Consider the following 23,447-nt stretch of genomic DNA (forward strand, 5'->3'; position numbering starts at 1 on the left):
CAATCTTTTTCGATAATTTTTTTCTGTTTTCAGTACTTTCACGTCTTCAAAGTTTACCCTATGGTCAAGATTAAATGCGTGGGATGCTAGTGCGCATCGTTCTGGATGTTTAGTGATATCCGATTTGTGTAATGCCATTCTCCTTTTAATCCACTGTGATGTCTGTCCTATATAAGTTTGTTCACAATTTTCACACTTCACCTCATAAACCACATTGCTTTTGACGGCCGTTTCGATCGGGTCCTTCAGTCTTGAATATAAGTTTTTCACGGTCTTTTGATTGTGTACTGCAATTTTGACGTTTTCACCTTGAAATATTCTTTTCAGTTTTCCAGTTAAACCATTTATATTTGGATATGATGCATAATGGATTTCCTCTGTTGTTTCAGTATTTCTTGTCTGTTGTTGGTCTGTTATGTTACTTGAAAACAACAATTTTGTTAATAAACCTCTTGGATAACCATTCTGTTTGAAAATTTCCATAAGATTGTTTATTCCTTCTCTGATGTATGATTCATGACAAATTCTCTCGACTCTAGTTTTCATCTGTTTTATTACATTTATTTTTGTATTTATGTTGTGGTTTGAATAATAATGTAGCATTTTGTTAGAATGAGTTTCTTTTCTGTACCATTTCAACTTAATAGTCGTATCATCTCTGTGTACCCTTGTATCTAAGAAGGGTACACATTGTTCACTATCCTCTTTCTCTATGGTAAATTGCAAATTTTTCGAGTGAGAGTTGAAATATTTTAATATATTCGCTATTTCATTTTTCGGTATAGCCATGAATAAGTCGTCCACAAATTTCTTCAGTAATAATATTTTGAATGGTATTTTTTTCACACATGATTCAATTAGGTGATCCATAACATACTGTGCTAAAATTGGGCTAAGTTTAGAACCCATCGCGCATCCGAATATCTGCTTGAAAAATTCTCCCTTATAAGTACAATAGTTGTTTTCCAACAAAAACGATACAATTTCCAGGAAGAGCTCCATATTAATCTGTGTATGATTTTTTATTTTATTCCATTTTTCTTTTATGACCTTGATAACATCATGTTTGTCTATATTACCAAATAGATTTACTACGTCAAGCGAGATTAATGTATAGTCAGCAGGAATTGTGAAGTTGTTTACTGTTGTTGCGAAATGAAAAGTATCTCTGACGTAGTATTCATTTTCTTCGTCATAACTCACCTTCAATATATCTGCAATGAATTTTGATAATGTATTTAGTGGGCTGTTAGTGTGAAAAAAATACCATTCAAAATATTATTACTGAAGAAATTTGTGGACGACTTATTCATGGCTATACCGAAAAATGAAATAGCGAATATATTAAAATATTTCAACTCTCACTCGAAAAATTTGCAATTTACCATAGAGAAAGAGGATAGTGAACAATGTGTACCCTTCTTAGATACAAGGGTACACAGAGATGATACGACTATTAAGTTGAAATGGTACAGAAAAGAAACTCATTCTAACAAAATGCTACATTATTATTCAAACCACAACATAAATACAAAAATAAATGTAATAAAACAGATGAAAACTAGAGTCGAGAGAATTTGTCATGAATCATACATCAGAGAAGGAATAAACAATCTTATGGAAATTTTCAAACAGAATGGTTATCCAAGAGGTTTATTAACAAAATTGTTGTTTTCAAGTAACATAACAGACCAACAACAGACAAGAAATACTGAAACAACAGAGGAAATCCATTATGCATCATATCCAAATATAAATGGTTTAACTGGAAAACTGAAAAGAATATTTCAAGGTGAAAACGTCAAAATTGCAGTACACAATCAAAAGACCGTGAAAAACTTATATTCAAGACTGAAGGACCCGATCGAAACGGCCGTCAAAAGCAATGTGGTTTATGAGGTGAAGTGTGAAAATTGTGAACAAACTTATATAGGACAGACATCACAGTGGATTAAAAGGAGAATGGCATTACACAAATCGGATATCACTAAACATCCAGAACGATGCGCACTAGCATCCCACGCATTTAATCTTGACCATAGGGTAAACTTTGAAGACGTGAAAGTACTGAAAACAGAAAAAAATTATCGAAAAAGATTGGTTTTAGAAATGATTGAAATCAATAAAAAAGAGAATACAATTAATAAGAAAACGGATACAAATAAGTTAAGTTCCATTTATCGTTATTTGTTGGAAAAATCGAAAGAAAGGGAAAACGAAATATTCTTCGATGGTCCAGTCGACGAATAACACCATAGAATGGCAGACTGTCAAACTAACAAATTGAACGGATTTTGGAATTTTATACCTTGACAGATATCAACAATCGGATTAGTTTTTAAATTTTTCTAACATTGTGTTTCATAAGTGTTTTTATAAATAGTAGTTGCATTCAAAAAATTGTAACTCAATGATGATTACTGAAAATGTTTATAGCTAGGCAGATTTCTTTAACATAACCTCAAATTCAGTAAGTAAACAGATAAAAATAATTTAATGTAGAAAAAAAAATAAATTTTCAATGTATTCCAGAGGCCCCGAAGAAGAATTAAATTGAATTCGAAAGCTTGGCGAAGAATGAAGAGTCTCACTTAAGATCCCTCCCAAAAAAACGAGTCGTTTTACCCTTAAAATTCTACAATTATAATTTAAAAGACTCTTATAATTTAAATTCAAGTAAATACAATGGGTTTTTATGAAGACATCACACTCAGCTATGGTTCTGAAACAACAAAGGAACTTAAATCGTGGAGTACTAACAACCGAAAATTAGCCTCAGCTTTAAACAGAAGGATATTTCTATTGGAGTGTAAACGACAAGGACTCACACCAAACCACATAACTGATAATGTTAGAAGTATAATGGGATTGTTCGAATACGATAACCTAAGATTGAATAAAAAAATTCGAGATTTCAATGACAAAACCAAAAGAAAAATTTTAAACCTGGAACTGTGCCAAGTCAACCACAAAATTAACAAACTAGAGTCAGCCAATAAGAACATTAAGAACAAATTACATCATTTGCCAGAAGACATGTTAAGGCAATATCAACACCGACTGAGAATATCGTTTAATAGGAAGTTTCACACTATCAAGGAACTGAATATGAGAAAAATAAACAACCTAAAAGCAAACAGTATTCCAACTATAAAGACACAACATAAATGGATCAAAAATCTAACCAATAAAGAAATACCGGACACAGTAAAGAATCTTCTCTCCCTAGGATCTAAGTTCAGTATTCCCGCCACCAAAAAAGATGTAAATATTGACCACATAATAGCCGATACAGAATACATACTAGAGGCCATACCAAATGAAAGAAAGGATATAAAAAGAGCAAAAGTTACCAACATGTTAACAAACTACATTCATAGACCCACAAATAACACTTCTCTCACCCAATATTGGTATAATGACACAAAAAAGTTTTTAAAGGAAAACAGCGAATTAATTGTACTAAATAGTGACAAGGGTTCAGTTACAGTCATAATGGAAGATAGAGTTTATGATCAGAAAATTAGAAATATCTTACATTCCACAGATTTTAAAAAACTACCGAGAGACCCTACACTTACGATACAGACAAAATGCAACAAATACATAGAGAAACTCAAAAATTCGAACTATATAACGAAAGAAAAAGCAAAAGAAATGAAAACATACAATTCAGTTGCTCCAAGAATTTACGGAAATCCGAAAGTGCATAAAAATGATTTTCCCATAAGACCGATTATATCGAGTATTAACAGCCCACTAAATACCTTATCAAAATTCATTGCAGATATATTGAAGGTGAGTTATGACGAAGAAAATGAATACTACGTCAGAGATACTTTTCATTTCGCAACAACAGTAAACAACTTCACAATTCCTGCTGACTATACATTAATCTCGCTTGACGTAGTAAATCTATTTGGTAATATAGACAAACATGATGTTATCAAGGTCATAAAAGAAAAATGGAATAAAATAAAAAATCATACACAGATTAATATGGAGCTCTTCCTGGAAATTGTATCGTTTTTGTTGGAAAACAACTATTGTACTTATAAGGGAGAATTTTTCAAGCAGATATTCGGATGCGCGATGGGTTCTAAACTTAGCCCAATTTTAGCACAGTATGTTATGGATCACCTAATTGAATCATGTGTGAAAAAAATACCATTCAAAATATTATTACTGAAGAAATTTGTGGACGACTTATTCATGGCTATACCGAAAAATGAAATAGCGAATATATTAAAATATTTCAACTCTCACTCGAAAAATTTGCAATTTACCATAGAGAAAGAGGATAGTGAACAATGTGTACCCTTCTTAGATACAAGGGTACACAGAGATGATACGACTATTAAGTTGAAATGGTACAGAAAAGAAACTCATTCTAACAAAATGCTACATTATTATTCAAACCACAACATAAATACAAAAATAAATGTAATAAAACAGATGAAAACTAGAGTCGAGAGAATTTGTCATGAATCATACATCAGAGAAGGAATAAACAATCTTATGGAAATTTTCAAACAGAATGGTTATCCAAGAGGTTTATTAACAAAATTGTTGTTTTCAAGTAACATAACAGACCAACAACAGACAAGAAATACTGAAACAACAGAGGAAATCCATTATGCATCATATCCAAATATAAATGGTTTAACTGGAAAACTGAAAAGAATATTTCAAGGTGAAAACGTCAAAATTGCAGTACACAATCAAAAGACCGTGAAAAACTTATATTCAAGACTGAAGGACCCGATCGAAACGGCCGTCAAAAGCAATGTGGTTTATGAGGTGAAGTGTGAAAATTGTGAACAAACTTATATAGGACAGACATCACAGTGGATTAAAAGGAGAATGGCATTACACAAATCGGATATCACTAAACATCCAGAACGATGCGCACTAGCATCCCACGCATTTAATCTTGACCATAGGGTAAACTTTGAAGACGTGAAAGTACTGAAAACAGAAAAAAATTATCGAAAAAGATTGGTTTTAGAAATGATTGAAATCAATAAAAAAGAGAATACAATTAATAAGAAAACGGATACAAATAAGTTAAGTTCCATTTATCGTTATTTGTTGGAAAAATCGAAAGAAAGGGAAAACGAAATATTCTTCGATGGTCCAGTCGACGAATAACACCATAGAATGGCAGACTGTCAAACTAACAAATTGAACGGATTTTGGAATTTTATACCTTGACAGATATCAACAATCGGATTAGTTTTTAAATTTTTCTAACATTGTGTTTCATAAGTGTTTTTATAAATAGTAGTTGCATTCAAAAAATTGTAACTCAATGATGATTACTGAAAATGTTTATAGCTAGGCAGATTTCTTTAACATAACCTCAAATTCAGTAAGTAAACAGATAAAAATAATTTAATGTAGAAAAAAAATAAATTTTCAATGTATTCCAGAGGCCCCGAAGAAGAATTAAATTGAATTCGAAAGCTTGGCGAAGAATGAAGAGTCTCACTTAAGATCCCTCCCAAAAAAACGAGTCGTTTTACCCTTAAAATTCTACAATTATAATTTAAAAGACTCTTATAATTTAAATTCAAATATATATATATATATATATGTATTTACATCTCCGAACATTATGGCTTCAGACCATAGACCAACCATTATGGCGTCACCTAGAAAGAGACGACCTATGTCGGTTTTGATTCGTGTATATTCAACCAAAACGACCAATTATACTCCCTGTCTACGAAGAATAGCGTACGATGAAAAATGAATATACGAATTTTCAACATCTGGCGTATGTTATGGCTTCAGTATAAGTTCATAACATTGTGGCGTCAAATATACGCTTTTTGTACAAGAAGATAACATTACGGACTCATGTAAATGGCGTTTAATTCCCTCACAGCGTTGCCAGAGAGATTGCTATTCCGACAATTATGAGTTAGATTTTACAGCTTCGTTTCCAGTTCGAATTGAATATTCACGTGTCTAGTTGAGTTCGTTATCCATCTGGTCAGGATCGCGATCTTATCCATTATAAAAATGGATCAGAAAGAATCCTCTAGTACTTCAGTATAAAAATCTATGGTTACTGGAATATAGAATCGAATTTTTGAACTTTTTCTACTTTGTTATCCAAAATAATTAATTGTGTGAAAACTACTCGACCTGAAATATTCAACTGATATTTTTTCGAAAGCCGGTGCTGATCATTTTATGAAAAAATTATCTACTTAAAATACCTATAAAGTTTGCATAATACAACTATTCTGGAGTGTAAATGGAAAAAGCTGCTAGATAAATGATTTCGATAAAAAGCAAACAAAATCTGAGTTTAAATTCAGTTCTGAATTAGTAGGAATATTCTCGGTATGAGATAAGCATATTTCTGCTGATTTATTTTCTTAAAAGTCCATTTTCACAGTTTTCGTGTCGTATGTATGAATGTACCGGATATGAAAAACACTGTATGTAAAAACTCGAAAGTGCGTTTTTATGAAGATTCAAGATTAAAAAGATTTCTTTGAGGATATTCATGATTTGTCCACATCCAAAATTCGTTCTGATTTTTTCAAAGCCATAAGTTTTTGAAATATGAAGTGTGCTTTTTATTTGTGCTCGATATACTAACGGCCGTTTTCAATAAACGTATATCCATTGTTTCAGCTACTGAAGATAGACAATACATCTGATTTCGTTTCTTTGATTCTATCTGTAGATATTTTTTAGAATGGTTACCAATGGTTACTAATCGTCAGTAAGTGAAACGATGGATAAATAGTTTTATCGAAAACGGTCGTTAGTTTCCTACAACTAGTATACGATAGTTCAATCAGAGGAAAGACCCATCTCATGGAATTTGACTGTTTCGTCTGAAAGATTTAGTGGAAAATACCTTTACTTAGCACGCTCAGAGAAAATACTGACAAAATTTTATACAGTTTTGTTTTTCAATTATAGATATTGATATATCGCAACAGCTATCTCGTTTCGATAGTGAGTGAGTTCCATCTTTGGTTCCTTGTTTTTCAGTATTATGAGTTGAATATTGAAATGTATTATTTTGAATACTTACTGAGTTTATTTATTTAATTTTGAACCACTGGTGCCGATATCGCTGCTGTTTGTTGTTTATTTTCATATGCTTTCGATACAGTTCTCTCTAAAAATTTCACACTTTCTTTATTCAAGATCGCTTATGCATAACTTAAATTTCGATTTCTTGATGAACCCACATTTTTGTTTATGAATATTTAGTGGCTAGTAGGTACTGCTGATGACAGTTTTGTTCCAATTTCTACTCTATTCAACTGTCTACCAAGTGAGATGTCGGAAATACTCGAATTGTATATGGAATTGAATCGAAACAATTATAACCTCTCGTTGTCAACCAAATCACATTAGGTTATTTCAGTGAGAATTCAATATACCGAAACGTATCTGATCAATGTTTTCATTGTGATGGCAATATAATATACCTATGCAAGCTTCAACCCATGAACCCAGAAATTCATGCACCGTGTGAATATTTTTATCTGCACAAGAAAATTTACTATTTTTCAATTTTGCGTGCCATGTTTACTGTGCTGTCACGATTCAAACTACTGTTGACTTAATATTCAAAATATGTGTAATGAATATTAACACAACAAGAAGTATCGGAAATTTGTTTTAACTGCAGGGACATCTGTCCCTGGAGAAACAATGTTAACTAAAACAAAGAGAATATGCTCAGTCAACAGCCCGATAAGAAAATATACTGAATAATAAGAAAGAAGTTTCAATGAGTAAACTAAATTCTGAAAGTCGAATGGGAAAACTGTACCTAACCATGAATAGTTATTCATATTCTCAACCTGCGATATCAACATCAACTGCTTATTCCCTGCGTTTCTTGGAACAGTGAGAAGATTCTCATGAAATCCGCAGTATTCATTCCCGAGATATATGAGCATTTGTTGGAGGTCTCTTTTTTTCTCTTTAGAAATTTCACACTGAAAATTTATTTTTGGTAGATCAGAATGTCAGGGAAGGTTTGCTAGGCTGGCGTTTTTCTTTGAATCATCTGTTTTAACTGTTTTCATCCACAAACGATTATCGATATCTCCAAATGCTAGTGAGGTTGGTAGGTATTATATGTGGTTTCTTCTCCTTATTCGGATCCATATTGCTTTTGTGATTTGAAGTTTGATTGTATCTAAAGAGTTTCGCGAGGGCTGCAAATTCAACGAAATCAAATTCTGGCATAGCTTCCACCATGAAGGGGTTGTTTATTCAATTTTGGACGGTTTTTGTTAAAAATGATAGTCATAATAAAGTAAGCACTATATATACAGGGTGTCTCAGATGTCGACGGCAAGCTGTAACCGGGAGATCGATTCATCGACCATCTGACTCTTCTTGAAAAAATACTAGATCATTCCTTGAATAGTGGACGATTTGATTCTCTGCAAAAAATAGTATCCAAGACATTTTTCTTAGTTATTTGAGAATAATTCTTGTGTGCCCAAGGCCTTCTTTGGGGCTTATTGTAGTTTGAGTTGAACAGAAAGAAGTATTTTACGATGTGGGAGCGAGACTGAGAATGACGCAATTAAATTAGACTCGAGTACGCGCGCGAGTACAAATGTTTGCGGTCCCGGAACCATCAACCCAGTGTAGCTTTTGTCGAACAACAGCATCAGGAAAATCCGTGATTCGCAGAGAAAAATTTATGGACAGATGAGTCCACATTGGAAAATATGGTTACCTGAGCACGCATAACTTGCACGAGTGGCAGTTAGAAAGTATCTTGATGAGGTATACTCTAGCGATTGGTTACTATCTCGTTCACCAGATTCAAATCTGCAAGATTTATCTTATTGGGAGCGGAGAAAGTAAAGGTTTATTTAGCCAATCGAAAATATCTGAGTTACTGCACAGATAAATGGAGGCAGCTGAATTTGTTAACAATGGAAGAAACAAACGTTTGATAACACGATCTTATAGAGGAGTTTATACCACGGGAATTCCTCGCCATCCGTATAAGGCGTAAAGGGGAAAAGACTACCAGAATGTGGGGTCTTTCCAGAACATTTAAACGATCAGTAGAAGTTACGAATATTACAATAGTTTCCACTTTCGTCGAAAAGACGAACGTCTTTTTTCAATTTCACCAGGATACGAATTGTAGCCAATGGCGAGACTTTTGGAGAAATTGTTTCATGTGGAATTTCATAGAAGAGATAATTCCACATCGGAAAGTTAATAACATGAATGAATATTTGTTCTTCAATAAAAAAAAAATTTTTTCCGTTCGACGAATAAAAAAATTTCTCAATTTTCTAGGTGACGAACTGATTGAATTGAATTATAATGAATACCCCATACAAATTAGCAGTTTCTGACGTGAGATATTCATTTTTTCTTTTTGAACTGATCACTAGAACGGTGTAGACCCCTCTTAAGGAGATATCAAGCTTGCATTGCAGCTGAGGAAAACAATTCGTTATATCTGTTATAAACCTTATTATCTAAATGAAACATATTAAATGAATTTTATAATAGTGTCATCATCGGTCTCGCTCCCACATCGTGAAGTGATTCTTCCTGCCTCAGTCAAACACGAATCAACCTTGAAGAAGCCTGTTTTTTTGCAGAATATGAAATTTTACACCATTTAAAGAATAATAATTCAGAAAATCTCATACCGTTTTTGATTTACCAAACTCGCACAGTATGTATTTTATTTTTAGTGTCATTTTCTTCCATGCTGGACGAGCTGGCTCTAAATTTAAGGCCATAGTAGAATCATTATTCAGTATTACTCAACACGAAAAAAAAATAAGAGAATTGAAGACTCTCATCAGGAGTGCAAAAACGCCACAAGTATTCCAATATGACAGAGTGTTCCATTACAATAAAAGCCTTCATTCTTATCAATTATCATCAATAATATCAATATTGATCAAACTTACTATTTTTCATCAAATTAAGTGAAGAGATGTTGAAAACGGTTGACCGAGTTTTCCATATACGCTAAAAACCCTAGCTTTACCTACTATTTTTCATTACCAAATAATAATACTGATATAGAGTAAGATTAAGATTGAATATCGAATTATAATAAGGGCTTTTAGAGAATATTGATACAATCTTAACTGAAATTCGACTGTAAAAATTTTCAAATTGTTGACTTTTGATGTAATTTAGCAGATAATCGAGTTTGTGACGATATCTCAACGTTTATTCTCATGAGCTGTAAATAAAAACTTCCTAAGGTTCAGAATATGTTGGTTTTTATACTGACTCAAAATTTTTATGAACAAACACTAGGTATAACCTACTTTTCTTCTGTTATCCTTGACTTCATATTATTGTTCAAATAATGAACTGAATCTTCATTTGGGATTTTTTTCAATATTTACCCACAAAATGATAATACTTTTGCAGTATGCTGATAGACTACTATGCTAATAAATAATTTTATATCATTCGAGGTCGGGATCAAATGTGGGAAAATTATCATGGAGTTGTGTTTCACTAAAACCAACTAAACCAACTAGGTATTTGTTATATTGAACTCATTTCATTGCAACATTGTTTAGGAATATCTTCCTGAGCTCTATGTCGTTGGTAAAATTCTTTTATTTCGAAGGTCTTCTTACTAACTTCGACGACATTTGAACTGCAAGTTCATTATGAAATGAAAAGAACAGGTTTTTTGTTTTTTATGGAAAGTTGTTTTTTCCATCAGATTAAAATTTTTTATATGAAGCGAAAAACAATTTTATTAATTTTGGAAATAAGTTTGCAATTCAAGCATTTCATTTTTTTTTCAGTTAATGTAAAGAAGTTACATGATTCTTTGAATCATCAGAACGCCTAAAAAAATTTCTGGAAGCCATTATATTTTGGCCTATCACATGGTTTCGGCTTGAGATAGCATTTGGGCTGAATCAACATATCAGTTATTCTTCAGTATTCAACTAGAATATGCGTTTGACTGATAAAAAATTGAACCACGAATTTTCATCTCTGATTAGAATATTAACATCCATATATGACGTTTTCCTTCATAGAAGCTTTGAAAGACCACAAGATGAGTACTTAACTCTGACGCGCAATAAGAATTCTGCATCCCCACGAAATTCAACCGCTGGATGAGAATTCTCTCTATTCACTATAGATAAAAACGGGAAGGAGATGTTGCCACATCTCTGAGTCCATAAAGTACAAGGTGTAGTTTACAATATATAGGACATGTATATTACAGTCACGCCCCCGGTGGCAATGTCTCAAACTAAAATATACAATATTTACCATTCTCCGACCATTAGGGCTTCACGAGAAGAAATTTTCATTTCGTAATAGTGATGTCATCTTTACAATTTAAGCAGATATCTGTATTCAAGGTTCTTCCACATCACTCAGTGCTTCGAATCACGTAAACCAGAGTCAAATCGGTAGCTTCATTGAGCGGAAAACGTGAATTACATTATGGCTTCACATATACTGAAGTCATAATTCGCCTGAAGCCACAATGAATGGTCTTTGCATGTTACATGAAGCCATAATGATAGGAGGATATATATATATATATATATATATATATATATATATATATATATATATATATATAATTAGAGTTATTGACGCAATTAAGGAGAATATTGGTGTTTTTTTCCTCTGTATTCTTCGCCGAGCTTTCGCATTTGTTTAATGCTTCTTCAGGGCTTCTAAAAAGTATAATCATGCTTAATATCAATTTTCACATATTTGTTTTTCTCAAATTTTCACTCACCGAATGTGAGGTTTATTTGTAAACTTTCATCAAACCTTCAACATTCTTTGTTAATAAGGGTATGTTACTTTTTGTTGTTTTGTGGTCCGTTGTTTACCACTGAATATTGTTTCCATTGCAGTCTCCTGCTTTCTGGTTCCTTATTTATCTAGATGGCCATCCTGAAATTCTTCATGCATGGACATTTTCAATAAATAACTGTATATATTGCTCAATTTATTAGTATCCGTCTTCTTGTTCATTACATTTTCGTTTTTATGTATCTGTATCATTTCGTGTATTGTCCTTTTATGATAATTTTTCTGTGATTTCAATATTTTTACGTTTTCAAAGTCTATACAATGGTCTAAATTATGTGCATGTGTTGCCAGTGCACATCTTTCATGTTGTTTTTTTATGTCCGATTTGTGCAATGCCATTCTACTCTTGACCCATTGGGATGATTGTCCAATATATTTTTTATTACATGTTCCACACTACACTTGGTGTACGACATTACTCTTTACGGGTATAGGGATGGGGTCCTTTATTTTACTATAAAGATTTCCAACAGTTTTGGTATTATAAACTGCAATTTTCACATTTTCATGTTTAAATACATTCTTCAACTTGTTCGTGAGGCCATTAATATTTGGGTTCGATGTTAAATGAGGTCCATCAGATATAACATTCTCTCTTGCTCCTGTATCCGTATTCGATGTTTCTTGTGTTGCATATACAAGTTTATTTACCATTCCAGCTGGATATCCATTTTGTTTGAGAAGTTCCGTTAATTTTCTCTCACATTCTTGTTTGAAAGATTCATGGCATATTTTATTGATTCTGTTTTTCATTTGCGTTATGATATTTTTTTTTTTATATTTATGTTGTGGCCAGATTTGAAGTGAATGATTTTGTTAGAGTGTGTTTCTTTTTTATGCCATTTTAATTTCACTTTGTTGTTTTGTCTTACGACTTTTGTGTCCAAAAATGGTACTGATTGTTCATAATCCTCTTCTTCTAGGGTGAATTGAAGATTTTTGCTAGTGTTGAAACACTTCAGTGTGGTTTCTATATGTGAAAATGGAACTATCATGAAGATATCGTCGACAAATTTCTTCAAAATCTCTACTTCATATGGCAACTTTACTATGATTGAATCTATTAAATGGTCCACGACGTATTGTACTAGTATTGGTGATAACTTCGAGCCCATTGCACACCCAAAAACCTGTAGATAGAATTTTGCCCGGAACATACAATAATTATTTTCCAGTATAAAAGTGGTTATTTCCATAAACAGTTCCATATCCATACTTGTGTGATCTTTTATGTCATCCCATTTTAGTTTTAATAGTCATTCATATTATTTCATCCTTATCTAAATTGCCAAAGAGGTTTACTCCAGAGATATTAGTCTGTGGTCATCCGGTATGTCATAATCGTTAATTTCAATTTCAATTTTTTCAGCAAATTGTCAGTATTGTATACCGTCTTCAAGATATCCGCTATAAATTTTGCTAGGGATTTTGTTGGGCTATTTATTCCATTAGTGATTGGGTAGAAAAAAATTTTGTCCCGCAAATAGTTACTAACGAAGTTCTGTTGGGAACAAAAAAAGAAATATGGAATTCTTGAAAAGGAGTGTGTTATCTCCGCATTTTCGGGATGGCATTATCCCATTATATGTTAGGCTATGAGCAACAATTTTTGTGATTCAAATAGTTACCAACGATGGACTCTACAACTGAATTTTATTTATTTTTGGGTGTCCGGTGGGTTAGCACCCAGCGTAATACTGTAATTTTCTTTCATTACTTTTGGAATAAAAACGAAAATTTTAGTTTTACAAAAAGTTACTAACGAGTAACTAACGGAAGGAAAAAAATTATCTTCATTTTCAAAAAAGTCGGTGCTCACTTTGCATAGCAAAAAAATGTAGAATTTTCGAAAGTGTGGGTGCTGACTTCGCATTGTGTGGGTGTCATTTTCCAATTATAGGTTAGTTTACAAGAAATTAAATTTGTGTTACAAATAGTTACTAACCTTGGATTTTCCAACTGTACTATTTATTCGCGAAAAATCGAACAGTGGGTGTCCGTGAAGTTAACACCCAGCGGAATGCGGTGTTTTTTTAGCACTATCTCTGAGGTGCAAACAAAAATTTTTATGTTGCAAATAGTTACTAATGAGTTGAGAACGAATGCAAGAAAATTATCTTCATTTTCGAAAAAGTGGGTGCTAACTTCGCATTTTGGAGGTGTAATTTTCCCATCATAGGTTAGGTTACAAACAAAAATTTTCGTGTTACAAATAGTTACTAACGATGAACTTTCCAACTGTACATTATTTTTCGCGAAAAATCGAACAGTGGGTGCCCGTGAAGTTAGCACCCAGCGGAATGCGGTGTTTTTCTACTAGAACCTTTGAGGTACAAATGAAAATTTCGGTGTTACAAATAGTTAGTAACGAGTTACTAACGAAGGCAAACAAAATTTTTTTCTTTTCGAAAACGTGGGTGCTAACTTCAAGGACATGAGTTAGTAAAGTAGAATGTTATTATTTAAATTTATTGTACGGCCCCACCTAATTTAATTAGGCGTCAATGTGCGCTAAATGCCATTGGGAGCAATAGTATGACGTAGATGGAGGCACATCCGAGCGAACCGGGTATTTTCGATTTACTATCACACCTTCTTTCCAAGGACGGCTCCGTCAGGGTATGCAGAATTTTCGAGGAATAGGAAATAATTATAATAACTTATTATTCTTTAACACTTATTCTGAATGATCAATTTCGATATTCAAATCTCGAATAATTCGCTCGTATAATGTAGTAAAACTTATATCGATCAACATGACGCCCCGGTCGCCGGAATTATTTTATTTTATTTCGTTCTCTTTCTTTACGCTAAGCACGCTGATGAAGCCAGCCGCACCAGCCTAGCGAATACTTTTTCCTATTTTTAAATGAATAACCACTTATATATCCATGGGAGATAATTCCCCAACATAAGGGTTATGTAGCATTCCTCGAACTGGACCAAACTGGATCAAAATCGTAGATGTGTTTCAGTGAACTTGATTGATGCTCCACATTCCGAAAAGTGTACACGGGGTCCGATTGCTCTTGTCAAGAATAATTTTCTAGTATTTTATTCAATGAATATTCCTCTTATTCTCTTATTTATTTCTAGTATTTTATCTAGTGAATATTTCTCTTATTCTGTGTATGTGCAAATCGAGGTGACTGGGGTGAGAATTGAGAAATTTTCTTTTCATTTGTAACGGCATGTGAAGCGATATATTCATTCTATAGATCAGACTTCGGCCACGGATAGTTCTCTCACCATGGAACATTTTCATCAGATGATGAGCCGAATTGGTGAAGTTGCTGCTAGAGTACATCGTATGGAGGAACGTCAGAGCGTGATCCTCACGCCTCTTGCACAAAATCTATTAATGAACATGCAGAATTGCCTTAGAGTCATCAACAGTGTCTTTCGGCTCTTCGGTCCGATGTTTCGATTTTACAAGTGTCTCAGGGTGGGCTGCTGGGGGATCTCAAATCTACATCCGAGAGAATACTTTCTCTGGAGTGCCAGTTGAGTCTTGCCCCATTTGCTACTGCGTGGATGTTCCAGTGATAATCGATCGCATAGAGAAATCGCACAATATTTTGGTGCTCAATCTAACAGAGAGCCCGGAGGATGAGAGTAACATTAAAGCCGTTATCACGTACATCCCACAGCGAGTGACTTTATAACAGAGTGCAAACGTATACCAGGCAAGAGGTCTGACAAACCAATGTGGTTGAAGGTTTCTTTTTTCCAATAGTGAGATCGTCGGGAAGATTCTCCGTCATGAAAAGTCTCTGCATGGAAGCGCGCAGTTACGCGAGGTGGTTGTTCGGAGTGGCATGACGAGGAAACAATTGGACGAACTGGATGAGGTCCGAAACGATCTGAGGAAAATACGTGAGCAGGGGAAGGTACATTTGACTATAAGATATCTAAGAGAAAATCCAACTATAGTCAAGGATGAAAAATGCAAGAAATCTTCCTCTTCAAAAATCCACCCACGCTAACCTGATGGCACGTAATGTACACCAATGCTCAGTCTTTATTGTCCAAGTTTAGTGAACTTCTGTCCATTGTTCACACCCAAAAACCTTCGATTTTATCAATAACGGAGACTTGGCCATCTTCATCAGTTCCCAATTCTATTTGTCACATTCTTGAATACACCATTTTTCGCCAGGATAGTATTCGTACGGTGGGATACGGAGGAGTATGTGTCTATCTGAACAATTCTATTGTCAACGCATTCAAAATCTCCACTTTCCATAAAGACTGGTCAGGTATTGGCAATATCTTTATTAACATCTCCAATTCCATTATCTTTACACTGGCATGCATTTATTGGCCTAGACCTAGTACAGATGACATGGCACTCGTTCAGTTTCTGAGAGAAATTTCTAGCTCACGGCGCAAAGTTTTAGGAGCTGGAGATTCTAACTGCCCTGATATTAAGTGGCCAATGACGACTCTCCCACCTGCTAATTCTCCAACTTTTCCTTTTGCTGAATTACTATTGAATTCGGGACTTCAGCAGCTGGTTTTCCAATCAACTAGATACAGACATGGTCAAACACCTTCAACTTCAGATCTTATCATCACTTCTGATTCAGCGCTTTTGTCGGATATACAATATCTGCCTCCTCTCGGTACGTCTTACCATGTTCTGGTGACGACACAGTTGCAATTTGTAGAGATTGTGTAGAAATGTAGGATGTGGATGAAATGTGGAACCGGTTTCCCAGAATCGTAGATGATGTAGTTGCCAATAATACAAAATGGTTCACTTCCAAGCAAAAACCTATTGAAGCCTTGGATTTGTGGGGATATTTTTAGGGCAATCAAGATCAAAAAAGGTCTATGGCAGCGTTATATTCGAAGTGGCAACATAGCAGATTATCGGAATCACCGACGTTACTCCAATTACGTGTCATCTTTAATTTCATCCTCAAAACAACAGTTTGAGCATAATCTCGCCACATCCAAGAATTGAAAAAGGTTTTTCAAGTATGTGCGCAGCAATCTTAACAGCAAAATTTCTTTCCCAATGGTTCGTGATGGGAACGGTAATCTTTGTTCAAATACAGTCGAGTCAGCTAATGTTCTCGCGGATTCACGGATTCATTTGCCTCTCACTTCTCGAAGGAGACAACTTCCACTATACCTCAAGTTAACTCCCCTCGCTGTCCTTTCGATTAGGACGATGTAGTTTTCTCTGAAGAACTTGTGAAAAACACCTAGCCGCTTTGGATGTTTCTTCTGCTCCAGGTGGCTATGGGATCGCGCCACTTTTACTTTCACGTTGTCCCAAAGGTTTCGTAAGGCCTCTATGCCTTATGTTTAAAAGATCTTTCCAAACAGCCACATTAAGATCTGACTGGCGATCAGCAATTGTTACACCAATTCACAATAGAGGAGATAAGAACTTTCCTCCAATTATCGGCCCATAAGTTTGCTCTCAACAGTTGCCAAGTGTTCGAACGTATGGTGGCAAATCAAATTTTGGAGTTTGATGATTCTAACCACTTAATCCCGAAAGAACAACACGGTTTCATTCCAGGCCGGTCAACTCTCACTAATCTCCTCTCTGCGGTAAATGATTGGAGTAAAGCGCTCGACGAGGGAATTCCGATAGACGTCATATATCCAGACTTCTCGAAAGCCTTCGATCGTGTGCCTCACAAACGATTGCTCAAAAAAATTAGAACACCTTGGGATACGTGGCCTCCTGTTACTGTGGATTGAATCTTTTCTGAGTCAAAGAACTTTTAAGGTTAAGGTTGGCAGAGATTAATCGTCGACAGGGATGGAAGTGCTGAGTGGTGTGCCGCAGGGATCGGTTCTTGGACCAATCCTTTTTCTCCTGTATACGGCCGATTTTTCTAGTTTTATTGGGCCCGAGTGTCTGTTGTATGCTGACGACACTAAAATATACGGAGTACCATCATTAAATATCAATCAGCTGCAGCTCGATCTTGACTCTATCGTTCAGTGGACAAGGGACTGGTTGTTTCCACTCAACATTGGCAAGTGTTGTGTCTTGCACATGGGCAGGAGAAACCCTCATATAACGTACACACGCAAGACTGTTAACACGATTGAGTTGCGAAGGGATTTAGGGTTGATTGTCACTCCCAACCTGGACTGGTCACAGCGTATTTCATCTGTTTGTGCTAAAGCTAAAAGAATATCTTACATGCTCCAAAGATCCTTCAGTTTCTGAAGCGTCCAGACAATGAAATTGCTATACGAGAGCTACGTGAGACCACTACTTCTACGCCGCTCCCGCTTGGTGGGTGGCTCTCCAGAGTGATAGAGGTCTACTGGAGTCCATCCAGAGGTGGTGTACTAGGATTCCGTTCTCTTCCCATAATCGACCCGTCTATGCTACTATGAGGAACGTCATGCAAGAAGCGACTTAATAGTAACATTCCGTGCCATAAATAATATAGTAACATTCCGTGCCATAAATAATAAATTTGGAGTTGATCTGCGTCATCCATTCGAATTCAATAGGAATAATCTCGAAGGACATCCCCATAAGCTGGCCGAGGAACTTTTTCGGACTACACGTCAGAACTTTCTATCGAACGGGGTCTTCGATCAGTGGAATGGTTTTCCCAGACCTGTGATTGAGTCCAGTAGTGTGAACGCCTTCAAGTACCGTTATGATAAGTGGAAACAGAGTGCTTTGTGAAGTGTGCTTTCACCACTAATACTAATATACTGTAGAAAACTTAGGGATTCTCTCGTTATTTTTACGGTACGTTTTCTTTTACATATTTTTAGATGTGCAACTTATTTTTATACACTTGTGAGTATATAGGTTTTTAACCTCTACTCTTCAACATTAGATAATAATAATAATAATAATGTAATGTCTGGCCTGCTTGGCAGCTATCTGTTAGATGGCCTGCCGGGTAGCTATCGTAACGACATAGACGGTGCAGCCAGCCACGCCTGCTGTCCGCAGTCCCATTCCTTTTTACTCTCTCTTTCACATCCTTTATAGGGGTGCTCTTTCTGCTCTCATTTCTCTACCCCTCACCTAAACCGAGAAAGGGGAGCACAAAACCATGGAAATGGTGATAACGAGAAGTCTCGGAAACAAGTCGCTGCCTGGGGATCGTGAGGGCATGTCTGGAGTCGGCGCTGGACATGACGTCGGTGGCAGGATGTTGAGGAAGCGGGCTCCTGCTGCAAAAGAAGCTACAGCTCCAAAGCAACAACAGCAACTAACGAGTTCAATTCAATTGCCGACTCGAACCGTTGAAGGTGCTGCGCAAAATATTCAGCCAGTGTTCACCCAAGCGGGGTTAGTTAGAAAGCGCATGAAGTGGACGTCCATGAATGAAACTATTGAGCGCATATATAACTCCATCACGGGACTAGGGCAGAACACTATAGGAAAAGGCTCCATGGGGAATTCTGCAACGCCTACCCAAATCTCAATGTCACTGAACAACGTGTGGCCGACCAGTAATTCTGAGAAATTAACTAATACCAACGGCCCTAATCGACGCAATTAAACGAGAACTTCAGCGTCCGCTAGCAATAGAGAATGACACCAACACCTCTGATAAAATTCACATCCCTGGGCAACAACACCTAGAAGACATTGATACTGAAAGTCCATCTTGCAACGCAAGTGAGCCTGAACACCAGGACGATAGGGAAGAGCTCCACCGACAAGTTGACTCTGACATGAGGAGATACTTCGCCGAACTGGAAGGGACAGATCCTCTTCATCGAATAGCACCACCCCGACCACATCCAAGAAACTGTCACTTATAATCGACATCTTGAATAAGGACGTTTTACCCGAGTACCTACAGAACGGAAGTTCATTGGAATATCTGCATCTAGTTTTTTACTGTGCAGCGCTAACGACAGCGAAAACCATAGGGGCAAAAATTCGATGGTCCAAATTTACACAAATTACACGCGCCAGCATGGCAGAAACGTCTTCAACAAAAAACAGAAAGGCTAAGAAGAGACATTGGACGACTGACGGAGTACTTGAACGGGAATCGAGGAAGAAAGGTTGTGAAAGCTGCCAAAGAGATCATGGATACAAACAGGATGCTACAGCTCACCATTGCCTCGACACTCTGAAGCAAAAATTAAGTCTGTATGCAGAACGCCTGAGGAGATATAAAAGCAAATATAGCCGAAAAAGAGACAATAATTCATTCGAAAAGTAGGAAGAAACTTTCTTCCGGCCACTCACATCGTCTGATGGAGAAAATGGAAAGTTACCACCAAAGGAAGCCATTGAACAATTCTAGATCGAACAATTACACTGATCGACAAAATTATAGCTTTGTTCTCCCACCTAAGGAAAATATATATATTTTGAATCTTCGTAGCCAAGGTATAAACGCACGATAAATAAAAAGTGGAAGTTAGCTCTTGTTGTTTTTTAATAATTATATTCATGATTTTCAACAAAAACAATGCATTATAATATTTGCAATGGTGTAAAAGATTCCGATCGCTTAGATCTTTTGTCTTTTCTGCTGTAGGACGACTCCAGTATTTCTCTAACGATGGACCAACAATAATCATCAAGCATAGAGGGTTCCCCTTTGCCTTGGTAGCGTTTTTCGAATGACGCGATGTCTTGATGGAATCGCTCTCCATGCTCGTCACTTACGGCTCCCATATTTTGTGGAAAGAAATTAATATGTGGTTGCAAAAAGTGTATTTTTAAGCCCGTTTGCAACAGCCGAGAATTCTCTAGAGAATTTGCTCGAAAATTCATGCGCCGTGAATTATATACCGTTGCATACGCACTTTCGGTAGAATTCTCTGTTCAGTTGCATACAAAATAATCTCTGCCGTTTTCTTGCGAGAATTTTGTAGAGAATTCTCCAGAGAATTCTCGGCTGTTGCAAACGGGCTTTAAGGACATGTTGCATCCCATTTTTTGATGAGCCTGTAACATCGTTTTGACGATATTTACATATTGCGGAGATTTGTGATGGCCAAGAAAATTTTTGGTCACTTCTACAAAGGACAACCAGGCTTCTTTTTCAAAGTCATTCAATGCTGCCAGAAACCGAACTTGTTTCAATAGTTTGTTTATTTTATAAAGTATCGTAGGGTACAGAAGTGCGAACATGGACAATTCACGCATGTCATTTATTTTGATAACGGGAGCTAAACAAACGTAAGTACTATTATTTTTGTAATAAGGTGAGGAATACCTAACAAAAAAAAATATAAATCTCTTAGGTGGGACATGTTGCATCCCATTTTTTGATGAGCCTGTAACATCGTTTTGACGATATTTACATAGTGCGGAGATTTGTGATTGCCAAGAAAATTTTTGGTCACTTCTACAAAGGACAACCAGGCTTCTTTTTCAAAGTCATTCAATGCTGCCAGAAACTGAACTTGTTTCAATAGTTTGTTTATTTTATAAAGTATCGTAGGGTACAGAAGTGCGAACATGGACAATTCACGCATGTCTTTTATTTTGATAACGGGAGCTAAACAAACGTAAGTACTATTATTTTTGTAATAAGGTGAGGAATACCTAACAAAAAAAATATAAATCTCTTAGGTGGGAGAACCCTTGTTGAATAGTGTTATCAACGAAACCTCATTTCAATGGATGGATTGAAAATGAAAAATCTGAAACTATAAAATATGAGCCGATGCTGCATGACATGATCCCAATTGAAGAAGTAAAAACAGCTATCAGAGGACTACACAACTGGAAAGCACCTGGCCCTGATGGATTACAGAACTTCTGGATCAAGAAACTTTGGATCATGCATGACAAATTGACCTCCGCAATAAATTATGTCATTGAAAATCCTGAAAGAATGCCAGTATTCCTTACACATGGCACAACATACCTGTTACCTAAAGACCGAAGGAATACAGAAGACCCTTCCAAGTTTCTCGTATTCCTCAACTTGTCCTTTGAAATTCGTGAAACATCACCACAGCAAAATAACAATTTTCAGATGACAAAACTAACTGAATCGTTAATTTTCATCCGTTAATCACTATTAGTAAAGTACCTTACTTTCCAAATAACCTCCGATCAAACCAGATACAAATTGAACAATGAACTAAAGTAACTAAATTATTCGATTCGAATCTCCACCGCGCGTTCGATTGTGAAAAAGTTCAACATAATACGGGCTTGTTTTGCGAAGTTATCTTCGCGGACCGTAAAAAAATATCCGATCGAAGTTTCACCATTGATACGTCCGTTCTAACGGCGGTGATCCGGATTTTGAGTGTTGCACACGACACACTGTTGTGGTCGGAACTAGCAAAATAGTAGCATATGAAAACAATATATAGTTGTCAATCTAATAATTAATAATTTATCAATTTGTCATAATATTTTGAAATCAGTAATGTCTATATTTGACCCTCTTGGTATTATCTCTTACCTTGTAGTAAAAGGGAAGTTTTTGATGCAGCACATTTGGCAAGCCGGGGTTAGCTGGGACGAAGAAATTGCCCATAGTTTTGGAGAAAGATGGAAAAAATTATTGGTTCAAATCAGTAAAGTATCAGAAGTTCGGATACCAAGATGTTATAGCCTATTGATACCTCAGGCAGAGATGATTGAACTGCACACTTTCACTGACAGCAGCAAAGAAGCTTTTGCAGCTGTAACTTATCTGAGAATTAAGTCTGAAGAAAAAATTGAGATTTCGTTAGTTAGTTCTAAAACAAGAGTAGCTCCATTAAAACCCATATCAATACCAAGGCTAGAACTTCAGGGTGCAGTTTTAGGTTGCAGATTATCAACAACCATTTCAAAATCTTTAGAGATTCCTATACATAGAACGTACTTCTGGACAGATTCAACTTGTGTTTTGGGATGGATAAGAAGTGATGGAAAAAAGTTTAAACAATTTGTGGCTCGACGTATAGGGGAGATAGAGAAAAAAGTTGTTCCAAAGATTGGAATTAGATCCCATCAGAACAAAATCCTGCTGACTTAGCTACAAGAGAAAACTCCACCCAAAATTTAGACCTCTGGCTACAGGGATCTAGTTTCTTGAAATCATCTGAAGACACTTCATGGTTCATGGTGTAAAAATTGATATTGAAATCGAAAATTCATCAGTTATGAATGAAAAATGCTCACCTTCCAGATGCATAGTAATCAAACAACCTATTGAAACGACAGTTCTTCCAGATGTTCAAAGATTTTCGAAATTTAATCGTTTAATAAAGAGTACAGCAACAGTTCTCAGGGCAGTGGAAATTTTTAGATGTTCGATCTCAAAAATTAATTCGGCAAATATATCAAAGGAGAAAAATATTACGAATGAAGATATGAAAAAAGCTTTGGAATTATTCATCAAGAAATCACAGTTCGATTGTTTTGGGAAAGAAATTGAGGACTTGAAAAAAGGGAAGAAAATTGATAAGAAAAGTGTACTAAATTCGCTCTCCGTACAAGTAAAACATGATTTGTTACTCCTGCAAGGGCGGACCAATTTATCATCAGAGATGAATGAAAATACCAAAGAACCGATTATTTTATCTGCAAAACACAGATTCACTCGCTTATTGATACAACATTATCATGAAAAATATACCCATCAAGGAATCGAAACCATCTTGAATGAACTGCGACAGAAATA

General features: G+C 35.6%; 3 protein-coding genes across 3 annotated transcripts in view; 2 read left to right on the forward strand and 1 right to left on the reverse strand.

Annotated features, from left to right (window-relative positions):
• LOC123311814 (ATPase family AAA domain-containing protein 3A homolog) overlaps positions 1-23,447 on the reverse strand; it is a 178,793-nt gene that overhangs the window by 90,556 nt on the left and 64,790 nt on the right. The window lies entirely within an intron of this gene.
• Positions 1,264-3,083, forward strand: LOC123311821. Its single transcript, XM_044895930.1, has 2 exons — positions 1,264-2,470; positions 2,533-3,083. The coding sequence occupies exon 1, from the start codon at positions 1,312-1,314 to the stop codon at positions 2,248-2,250; it is 939 nt and encodes a 312-aa protein (XP_044751865.1). The 5' UTR covers positions 1,264-1,311; the 3' UTR covers positions 2,251-2,470; positions 2,533-3,083.
• Positions 3,781-5,484, forward strand: LOC123311819. Its single transcript, XM_044895927.1, has 2 exons — positions 3,781-5,371; positions 5,433-5,484. Exon 1 carries the CDS (start codon positions 4,000-4,002, stop codon positions 5,149-5,151), a length of 1,152 nt encoding a protein of 383 aa, XP_044751862.1. The 5' UTR covers positions 3,781-3,999; the 3' UTR covers positions 5,152-5,371; positions 5,433-5,484.

The sequence above is a fragment of the Coccinella septempunctata genome, chromosome 4 (assembly GCF_907165205.1).
Source record: "Coccinella septempunctata chromosome 4, icCocSept1.1, whole genome shotgun sequence".
NCBI lineage: Eukaryota > Metazoa > Arthropoda > Insecta > Coleoptera > Coccinellidae > Coccinella > Coccinella septempunctata.

Coding starts and splice junctions, on each gene's coding strand:
- LOC123311821 (XM_044895930.1), top strand. CDS start 1,312: ATGGCTATACCGAAAAATGAAATAGCGAATATATTAAAATATTTCAAC.
- LOC123311819 (XM_044895927.1), top strand. CDS start 4,000: ATGGAGCTCTTCCTGGAAATTGTATCGTTTTTGTTGGAAAACAACTAT.